We start from the raw sequence: 10503 nt of genomic DNA, 5'->3' as shown, positions 1-10503 counted from the left end.
ACGTCTGTGGGTTTGAGGCCCGCGTCAGGCTCTGTGCTGACAGCTCAGAGCCTGGAGCCTGTTTCAGATTCTGTGTCTCCCTCTCTCTCTGCCCCTCCCCTGCTCATTCTCTGTCTCTCAAAATAAAATAATAAAGACATAAAAAATTTTTAAAAAGGATTTGAGACTGGGGGCGGGAGGGTGGCTAGTCCACATGACACAGATGCCTCTTGAGTCAGTACTGAGTTATTTCCGAGTTACTGAGCCCCTCTGTCCATCACTGCCTAGGTCGGGCTGTGTTCATTTTGGACTAGGTCATTGTGGTGGCCTCTCAACTGGCCTCCTTGCCTCCACTCTTGCCTCCTGCTATCAGATGAGTGCTTTGGTGTGTGGATCTAAACACAGAGGCCCCTTCTCTATCTCAACCTGTCCGTGGCTCTCTGTTGCCACAGAATAAAGTTCCAACAACCTTTTGCCCCAACCACAAGGCGGTCGGTGAAAGTCCTGGGCTCACTTTCCAGCCACATTCCTCACCACTCCCTTCTTGGGTGACCAACCATCCCAGTTTGCCTGGGTCCGTCCCAGTGTCAACTCTGAAAGTCCCTCATCCTGGAAAACTACTCGGTCCCAGGACCCTTCGTCATTCCATTCCTGCCCTTCACCTTATACTTTAACAACACCAGCTGCTTCGAGATGTCTTCTAAGCCGCTACTGTGACTCTGCTCTTGCTCTTCTCTTAGTAGAACAACCCCTTCTGTTCCCCCCCTCACCCCGGGGTGCCAGTCAGGGGTGTGCAGAACCGCAAGTAACTGACAACCTGGTTACGGTGGTTAAAACAAATGCAGGTTTATTTCTTTCGCATAAAAAGACATTCAGAGCATGGTTGCTGGCGTTGGAGCTTGATGATAGTGGAGCCTGTAGCTGCAATTCTCTTGGCCGCAGGATGGCTGCCTCAGCTCCAGGCATCACATCTGCATTCGTATACTTGCAGGGCAGTAGAGGATGGTGGTCAGGAGCATGCGTTCTGGAGCCAGATTACCAACGTCTGGATCCTAGCCCCATCCTCTCCTAGTTAAGTCGCCTTGGGAAGTCACCATCCCTCTCGAGCCTCAGTTTTCTCATCTCTAAAATACCTCAGAGGGTTGTTTTGGAGACCAAGGGAGGTAATACATGTAAAGCCTGTAGGATAGTGCCTGGCACATAGGAAGTGCTCCATACATGTTAGCTTTTACATTATTATTATAACTGCAAGGGACCTGAGGACAGCAAGTGTTTAGCATGTATAACCTCCAATATACATAGAGATGGGTGCAAAAGGGGTTGGCTGGGAATGAGGTTTGGCCACTAGCAGCATCTTCTGTACTTGGGTACCTTCGTTTTAAAACTCAGGGGAGCCTGGTGATTCAGCTGGTTAAGCGTCCAACTCTTGGTTTTGGCTCAGGTCATGATCTCATAGTTCATGCGTTCAAGCCCCACATCTGGCTCTGTGCTGACAGCTCAGAGCCTGGAGCCTGCTCCTTTCGATTCTGTCTGTCTGTCTATCTGCCCCTCCCCTGCTCACACTCTGTCTCTCTCTCAAAAAAAAAAAAAAAAAAAAGACTCAGCTTGGCCATCGCCACCTCCAGGAAGCCACCCTGGACTCCGCCTGCCAACTGACAGTGGTTTAAGTGTCCCCTTTCTACGCTCCTGGTCTGTATTCCAATCTTCGTATATACACCAGGAACTCAAGAATCTGTCTGTTGGTCTGTCTGCAGAACAGAGATATTGTCTGAACCATCCCTGGATTCCCAGGACTGAGCTAACGCCAGGCTGCTTGAGGGCCTCTTTGCTTATTGAATAGATGAAGCCTTTCTGAGAATCGCCTTGGCCTAGTGGCCTATGGGAGGTATGTCTGGTCCCCACGTCCAGGAGCCAGTCTCTCATGGGGAGACCTGACAGCTCAGGGCCCGGCCAGCGGCAGCTATGGCTGGGGGCTCTCCCAGCAGGAGTCCAGAGGTCAGTGGGGGCCCCTAGTTGGCCTCAGGAGGGGTCCCTTCCCTGAGCCTCTGAGCCTCATGCATTATCACCCTCTGTGCCTGTGACCTGGCCCTGCTCTTTCTTCTCTCTGGGCCTCAGTTTCCCTGCCAGTCTGATACAGCGAAAGCTTTTCCAGCTCAGACCTGCTGTGACTATGTGTGGAGACCACTGTTTCCCTCAGACCTGTGCCCCCTGAAGGAGGCTCTGGGACCCTCCTCCTCCTCAAGGTGCCCCACCCAGGGGTGGCTCATTGAACATTTCTCGACCTAGAGAGGGAGGCCAGGCTGACGGCAGCCACGGGGTCTGCTCCGGGGTGGGGGGCTACTGGGGAGCCTCTTTATCAGGGAGGTCATCCCTGAGCAAAGGGCATCCTCCTGTGGCTTCCTCTCCGAGAGAGGGAGCTGACCCTGGGGAGACCCCCTCCTCTCCAGGAGGGGGAGCTGACTTCGGGGAGACTCCCCCTCCTCCCGCAGCAGGGGTGGTGCCTGAGGACCCACCAGGCTCCTTTGTGAAGGAAGGGTCAGGACAGGGGTGACTTGATCAGGCCACTGTGGTCCACAGCCTGTGAGATGTTGGGGGGCAAGTGTCTGGTGTGTCCTTAACTCCCATCCTCTCAGGCTACCAGGTGACTTTCTGGGGTCCCCCATCCACCCGCACCCCAGAAGCATCCTCCACAGCCAAACCAGGCTGGCCCAGGGGGTCTCTCTCTCCCTGCATCCCGGGTGTGGAAAGGGGTGGCCCCTATGGAGCCCGGAGCTCCCAGGGGAGGTGCACATCAAGAATGCAGGCAGCCTGAGCGGGGAAAGACGTTTATTGGGGTTGTAGGCTCCCAAAGGTGCATCACAGCTGCATTTTCTGGAAGAACAGAGAACAGGGTGAGGGACTTGGGTGGAGCTGTGTGTGGGGGCCCCCTTCTGGGACAGCACGGGGCTCTGCTGGGGGAGAACACTGCTCGAGAGTAGGACCCAGGGGGGAGGGGCATGGCAGGCAGCCTTGGGTCTTGACAAGCCAGTCTCACCCCTGCCCAAGGGGTCCGAGCCCCCTCGGCACCTCAGGCCACTGTGCAAATGGGGCTCAGCACACATCCTGCCCCCGCACGAGGGTCGGAAGCCCAGCGTGACCTCTGTTCCCCCATCCTCGGGTATATGTGGCCATCCCTGCTCTCATGGGGCCCCGTTTCACTTTGGTTCTGGTGGGGGAAAACGGTGCGGTGCCTGGGACGGGGCCACAGTATTTGCCGAAGCCGGTGAGTAAAGGGATGAAGTTGGTGACTGTCCCCTTCACTGCACCCAACTCAACACCTGCAGACAGGAAGCCCATGGCACTTCCTGAGGAGCCGAGTGAGTGAAGGATTGAAGGAGTGAAGGAGTGAAGGAGCGAGTGAAGGAATGGGTAGGGGGGTGAGGGGCTGGTGGGGCAGGAAGAAGGGCTCGGAGATAGGCGCCCACCTCATGGATCCAGTCGATGTAGGCGGACACGCGGGTGAAGACCGTGGGCTTCTTAAGGGTGTTGCAGCCCAGCCCAGAGCCAAAGCTGACGATGCCTCGCACATCCCAGGTTCCGTTCTCAGCCTGGCAGTTCAGGGGGCCGCCCGAGTCTCCCTGTGGCAGACCAGGCAGCAGTCAGCCACCGGGCCTCCCCCAGAGGCAGGCCTGGGAAGAAGGGGTGGGTCACGGGGGTGGGGGGCTATGAGTTGAGACCCCCGTGTTTTGGCCTCAGCATGTCCCTGGTGAGGGAGGCAGAGGGGATATGATTTGGGAGTGCCAGACTAGCTCTCAGGTTGCTGTGTCATCTTGGGATAATGATAACCCTCTCTGTGCCTCAGTTTCCCTAGCTGTTCAGGGCATCGTGTCTAAGGCCCTGGGAGCCACCCAGAGAGGCGAGAATGCCATAGCTGGAGACCCGGGAAGGTGAGGAAGGGTGGGGGTGGGGAGAGGGCTCGTGTGTTTGAAAACGGCCGTTCCTGATTGTTTGAGACACTTCTGTGTAGTCTGCCTAAGTCCTTGGGCTCTGACTTCGATGAAGTGTCTTCTACACTTGTTAGACTCGGTCCTCGCATCAACGCTGTACTCACGGAGTCTCCATTTTATAGCTGGGAAAATTGGGGTTCAGAGAGGGAACCAGCCTGCTCTAGGTTGCACAGCCATGACGCAGTGGGATTGGGACTCGACCTGGGATACCCACGCTCTACACTCCTGCCCTCACCACAGCGCTGAGGGGTGGGGGTGACAGGTTCCCCCAAGCCTCCTGGGCCCCACCAGGGGAAGGGTTTGCTCTTGCGGGTCCCCCCCCCCCCCTCCTCACTCTGGAGCAGGGACGCGGTGCAGGGTGCGGACACTCACGTTGCAGGCCGAGATGACGCCGTCCCCGCCGGCGCACACCATGGTCTCCTTCACCATGCCTCCCCACCAGTCATTCTGGGAGCATGTGGCGTAGTCCACCACGGGCTGCAGGCCTTGTTGGAGCTCGTCAGCGATGGGCCCGTTGGCTGGGGGCAAAGACAGATGGTGGCCCCGAGTCAACCCAGGCAGTCCAGGCCGTCAGAGACCAGAGGGCTGGACGGGGCTGGGACGGGACCCAGCTGAGCTCTGGCTACCCTTCGTGGTAACCAAAACGACTCTGAGTCTGTGCTCCCAAAGTTGGAGTCAGAGACCCTTCTGAGGGTGGGGAAGCGGGGACCCCGCGGAGCGAATCCGTAGGAAGCCCTCAAGAAATAAGCACTGAGTTATCTTTCGTTTGGATTCTGGGGTTTCCATCATCAGTCATTTCCTTGTGGGTGTCTGCCTTTGGTATCCTACCATTCAAGGTCTTTCTTACCCCAGATTTTCCAAGTACAGATCTGCATTTTTCTGTAAGTCTTTGTGCTTTCATTTATTTCCATGCAACATCTTAACTTAGGTGTATGGTTTAGCATACGCTCTAATCCCCCGCCCCCAAATGATGTGTTGGGTTTATTTCGTAGTCAGTGAGATCAAGCACTGTTCTAAGTACCTGACGAATCCCAGTCCATTTACCCTCACAACACCCCTTCGGTGCATTTGTTAGTGTCTGCCATGTGGTGTGCACTTAATAAACATTAGCTGTTATTGTTACAAAGGTAAAAAGGATGTGAAGATGTTGAGACAAAAAGGAAACGTGTCGGGCAAAGGCAAGCGGGGTGCTTGTTGTGGGAGCCGCTTCCTCCAGGAAGGCTCTCCTGATATGCTGGGGGCTGTACTCACTCCAGAGGCGGCCCCAGCCGGTGACGTAGCAGGGGTAGTCCTGGGGCAGCAAAGAGTCCTTCTCTGGCAGGCACGCCACCTGGATGGTGTCACTCAGCTGCACGGGCTCTGCCAGCTTGATGAGGGCAATGTCGTTGCTGGAATCCAAAGTGGAGGTGGTGAGGGTGGGGGAGGGGCCTGGCCCCACAAGCTAGGGCTAAGCAGCCGGGGCTGTCGGTTGGGAGTCAAGCCTGGGGTGACCCGGAGTCCTCCGTAAGGACAACAAGTTTCGAACTGGCAGACGGAGATGATGTCCACCTTCCAACACCAATCCCCCCGGCCCCGCCAGAGGAAGCTTCTGTCTCATGTGCCTTCACGTCACATAAAGGTTCTCCACTGGGGAGCTGGGGAGCTGCAGGCTACATATCAACCAGACATGACATGAAAGCCGATTGGAAATGATCAAAGAGGGGCAATTGCAGATGCAATTAAAAAAAAATTTTTTTTTAATGTTTTATTTATTCCTGAGAAAGAGAGACAGTGTGAGCAGGGGAGGGTCAGAGAGAGAGGGAGTCACAGACTGAAACAGGTTCCAGGCTCTGGGCTAGCTGTCAGCACGGAGCCCGATGCGGGGCTCGAACCCACGAACTGTGAGATCATGGCCTGAGCTGAAGTCGGACGCCTAACTGACTGAGCCACTCAGGCGCCCCTGCAGATGCAATTTTTAATTTTTTCATGTTAAAAGAATGGAAGCTGGTGGCCATAGACAGCCCTGGTTTGATTCCCCCGTTTGGCCACATATTGGACTGTGTGACCTGGGACACATTCCTTAACCTCTTTGAGTCTCGGTTCCTTGTCTAAGGCTGTTGTGGGGATTAAACAAGGTTATTGTAGTATCAGCATGCCGTGGGCACTCAATAGCAGGGAGTCCTGGCTTAGCCTCTGGCTGAGAGACTTCAGGCAAAACCCCGTGGGGGCCTCGGCAGATCGCTATCCCATGTGTACCTTCTGGGACCCCTTGGCCAATGATGGAGATGTCTCCACTTAGTTTTGCGTAAAGGGGTCATCTGCCGGCTGTTCAGGGTGAGGATGGGGTCCAGGGACAGGGTGGGGGGCAGGTTTCTGCCATATCGGGGACCCCTCCTTCCTCCGCGCTTCCCCCAGGGGCCGTGTAACGGTCGGCACTCACCGCACGAGGAAGGAGTTCCACTTCTCGTGAACAAAGATGGTGCCCACGTTTGCGAACACGGAGCCTTCCTCATTGTTCACCGCCAGGTTGTTCTTCCCCAGGGCCACGCGGTAGGTCTTGGTGTTGCTGAGCAGGGGAAGGGGGCTGGGTCAGGGTGGCTTCCGGCCCCTGCTGGCCAGGGGGGTAGGGAGGGAACTCAGGGCTTTGGTGACCCAGGCCTGTGGCCACCGTGGGAATCGTTCTGGGGGGGAAGGGAGTCTCCATCTGCACGGACCCTTCCCAGGGCTCAGGGTAAGGACGCTGGTCTTGGAGTCAAGTCTACCTTGATTCCCAGGTGGGTGGCCTTGAGCCTCGGTTCCCTCACGTGTACGGTGGAGACTGTGACGTGAGCTGGTCCAAGCCGCCGCCGCCTCTGGCCCAGACGATCTTGTGCTCTTCCCTCCCCCATCTCCTGCTCCCCTCACGCGGCCTCTCCTGCCACGCCTGCTTGCACGCTGTTTCTCACGCCCACCAAGTAGGCTCCCTTCTCCCGGTCTTTGCACAGGCTGTTCCCTCCGCCCGGAACATTCCCTTACTTCCTTCAGGTCTTCTTGTTTAAAATAGGACCCTTGTACTTTTCATTCTGCCTTATTTTTCTTTCTTGCCACTTGATCTGTTAGATATTTCCTTGTTTAATGGCCTGTTGCTCTTCTGCTGGAATGTAAGCCCCCTGAGAGCACAGCCTCTGTCCTCACCCCTGCGTTCCCTGGCACATTGTGGGCGCACAATAAATACTGGTTGAGTGAAGAAGTGAACAACTAAGGTACTGGATGGAAGTAGCTTCTTTTAGCTGAGTGCCTGGGGTGTGTAGTAGGTGCTCAATAAAAGCAGTTTATCAGGTCCCACCCGGGGTGGGGGTGGGGTCCCTGGGCGTCATCCCCGATCGCTCACCTGATGCAGTGAGCAGCTGTGAGGACGTAGCTGCTGGCGATCAAGGTGCCACCGCACGTGTGCCTCCACTCGCTGTTCTTGAGGTACTGGAGAGAGATCTGGAGCGGGGTGCGGGAGGGCCGCGTGTCAGCCCCGGGGCCCTCACCCCGCCACCCTCTCCAGCCCGCCTCCCGCCCCTGCAGCCGTATGCTTACCTGCCAGGGCCAGCTGTGGGGCCTGGCATTGTCTCCTCCCACCACACGGGCCGATAGGTTGGGCGGGAAGCTGGGGACCCCGCAGCTGGAGGCTGGGGGTTCAGGAGAGGACGCGCACAGGTGAGAGGGGCTGGCATCCCCAGCAGGGAAGGGGCAGGTGGAAAGGGCATGGGCTTTGGGGCTGGGCAGACACAGGTTAAGGCTCTACTGCCTGGGGAAGCCATTTAGTTCTCCGGGCCTCAGCTTCCGTTTCTGTGAAATGGGAAGAATGGAGCTAACTTGGCGAGTTTGAACTGAGGACGAAATCAGACAATGCACAGAAAGAGTTTAGTGAAAGGCCTGGTGCAGAGCGAATGCTTAATACATTGAAGGAACTAAAAAGGTGGCTGCGTGTGTCCCCAGATAGAGTGCGTCCTTCACCCTCTCTCTGCTGCCTGTTTTTAGACTGCAGCAAAATGGGGGTGTGTAAGCATCGAGTCTGGGGTTCCAGACTATCATAGGGGGGAGCTGTGCAGAGCAATCAGAAGCATGTGCTCTGCATCGAGACAGACCCAGACTCGAATTCTGGCTCTGCCACTAACCCATCATGTGATCTCAGGCGAGATCCTGAGCTTCATGGAGCCTCAGTTCCCTATCTATAAAATGGGTATCAATGGACCCTGCCTTTCAAGGTTGCTGTGCTGATCAAATCAGCTCCTGCATGTAAAGGGCTTAGGACAGTGCCTGGCACGTAGTAAACATGCAGCAAGCAGGAGCTGCTATTATTACGTATTACTGTTGTTGTTAGCTGGAAGGACTCTCAATCAAGTGCTCTCATCTGTCAGAAGAGCCAGTGAGATTTCGAGATGTGAAGTGGCTTGTTGTCATCCCGCCCAGAGTAAGTGATGTTCAAGCCAAGTTCCTTGATTCCTGTCTGGGAGAAGGTCACCGAAATGGGCGAACAAAACACCCATCCCCAAGGAAGAGAAGGCGACACTGAGAAACTAGGCCCTGTGGTCCCTGGAGTGAGCCCAGGATGAGGCAGTGACTGTCCCCCGGCAACATCATCGGCCTGTTTTGCAGACAAGGAAGGAAAGTGGCTTGTCTGACACACAGCCGGCCACCCCAAATCTCCTTTCCTGGAGCCGGGGAGAGCAGAGGGCCCCTGCTTCTCTCCTTGTCCCCAGGAGGCCAGCCTGAGCACACAGCCTGTGGGCCACCGCCGGTCCCCTCCCCACAGCTTACCGCAGGCCAGCAGCGCGGCAAGGATGGTGACGCCCAACATGATGCGAGTGGGATGGTTCAGGGCTGAGTGGCCATCGGGGTGGGTAGGGACACCCTTATAGGCAGGTGTGGGGGCGGGCCCACCTGCTCAAGGCTGAGCCGCCCCTCGGAGAGGAACCTGTTCCGACAAGGCCCTTTCCCTGACCTTGGGTGGTTACTGTTTAATTTGGGCAGGAGATGGGGCTGCCTCAGGGGCGTGGACTTCCGAAATCTCCTGAGACAGGGCGACTTCGGAGGCTTGCAGGTTTGGGGGAGGGACCCCCGCCACTCTGCCTGGAGTGCGTTCTCATCCTCTGTCCCTAACTCATGCTGTTTAATTACCATTTATCGCGCACCTATCACTTATTGGGCTTTGTGCCCGGTACTTCCTGCCTTCACTCAGTTGTTCCAACAGCATGAAGTAGATGCTTTTATCCGCTCGACAAAGAGGGGCAAGCCGAGACTCAGGGGACCCGCGACTGGCTGGGGTCGCACAGCTGAGTGACAACAGAACCGAGATTTGAAGTCGGGACTTCTAATGCCAGTCTGGGGCTCACCGTGCTGCGATCCACCGTTTCCTTCTCTCTCTTTGCCTCTTCTTCTTTCTCCCTCACTCAACTAATATTGTTTGGTCTTGGGGCACCTCCTGCCTTCCTGCTGTGGATGGAGGCAGAGGTCCGGCAGCCCCTGGAAGGTGCCTGGAAGGTGCCTGGCTGGCCAAATTCCTCCCAGAGCCGTAGTTACCCCCCTGCAGAGTTCCGGTCACCCCATCTCTAAAAGGGGCAGATGGGATTAGAGGCATCTCAGGCAACTTTCAGTCCCAAGGCGCCATAACTTGAATGTCAAGGTCGAGTGGCAGATCTGGGCTTGAGGCTCTTGGTGTGGGTCCAGAGCACCGCGTGTCCAGAGTTTCCATCCTGAGCCCTGGCTGTTTGGGGTGAGTGGTTAACCCATTTGTGCCGAGGCCTGACTGGGGCCGGGCCAGTTAGAGTCTCCTCTCCCTCCCCTTTCTGCTCCTCTGTCTCTGCCCCTTGCTGTTTCCTGAACTCGGCCCACGGCTCACCTTAGGAATTACTTCCCAATAGAGCAAGTCCAAAAACTACACACTCTTCTGTTAATGGCGCTTATCTGAGGGTGGAGGAGGATTCTAACCTACCTATTTTATTCAGCTTTAATTCTTTTTTTAAAAAACAAGCATCCATTACTTTGGTAATAGAGAAATCAAGAAAGTTTTGATAAAAAGAGAGACCTAAAGATGGGGAATGTAAGGTTATGGATCAGGGTCTTTCCAGCCATGTTGGGGACTTCCAGCTGCGGGAAACTTTCTGTGGCCGGTCCTGACAGCCGGGTCAGTGGCTGATACACCTCGGGGCAGACCCGAGCTCTGCAAAGGGTAGGCCTGGCCTGCAGACCGACATGGTATTGGGGGGGATGAGGCCCGAGCTTCCGGGCAGATCCTGGGAGTGTCAGGAAATAAGACTGCTGGCTTCTGGCTCAGTTGCTGACTTGCCGGATGGCCCTGGGTCTTGGGGAAGCTCTTTGGGCCTTGGTGTCTCTTTTTATTTTTTTTTTTATTTTTTAAATATTTTTATTTTTATTTCTAGGAGAGAGAGAGAGAGAGACAGCGTGAGCAGGGGAGGGTCAGAGAGAGAGGGAGACACAGACTCTGAAATAGGCTCCAGGCTCTGAGCTGGCAGTCAGCACAGAGCCCGACGCGGGGCTCGAACCCACGAACCGCGAGATCATGACGTAA

General features: G+C 55.9%; 1 protein-coding gene across 1 annotated transcript; it reads right to left on the bottom strand.

Moving 5' to 3' along the window:
• Window positions 1-2788: 2788 nt before the first annotated feature.
• Window positions 2789-8772, bottom strand: LOC120229811 (chymotrypsin-C). The gene is made up of 8 exons (XM_039229053.1): window positions 8733-8772; window positions 7509-7600; window positions 7315-7412; window positions 6385-6510; window positions 5217-5353; window positions 4338-4483; window positions 3444-3596; window positions 2789-2850 (listed from the first exon to the last, which is right to left on the bottom strand). The coding sequence occupies exons 1-8, from the start codon at window positions 8770-8772 to the stop codon at window positions 2836-2838; spliced, it is 807 nt and encodes a 268-aa protein (XP_039084984.1). The 3' UTR covers window positions 2789-2835.
• Window positions 8773-10503: the final 1731 nt, after the last annotated feature.

The sequence above is a fragment of the Hyaena hyaena genome, unplaced genomic scaffold (assembly GCF_003009895.1).
Source record: "Hyaena hyaena isolate Hyena2069 unplaced genomic scaffold, ASM300989v1 scaffold_35, whole genome shotgun sequence".
Taxonomy (NCBI): domain Eukaryota; kingdom Metazoa; phylum Chordata; class Mammalia; order Carnivora; family Hyaenidae; genus Hyaena; species Hyaena hyaena.
The sequence above is the reverse complement of the archived record's forward strand: the minus strand, read 5'-3'. Positions and strand labels throughout refer to the sequence as shown.

Excerpts from the sequence above, each read along its gene's own strand:
- LOC120229811 (XM_039229053.1), bottom strand. The coding sequence starts at position 8,772 with ATGTTGGGCGTCACCATCCTTGCCGCGCTGCTGGCCTGCG. Across the intron at positions 7,413-7,508 it reads CCCACAGCTGGCCCTGGCAG|ATCTCTCTCCAGTACCTCAA; the intron begins GTAAGCATACGG and ends ACCCCGCTCCAG. Across the intron at positions 5,354-6,384 it reads TGGAACTCCTTCCTCGTGCG|CAACGACATTGCCCTCATCA; the intron begins GTGAGTGCCGAC and ends TTTGGATTCCAG.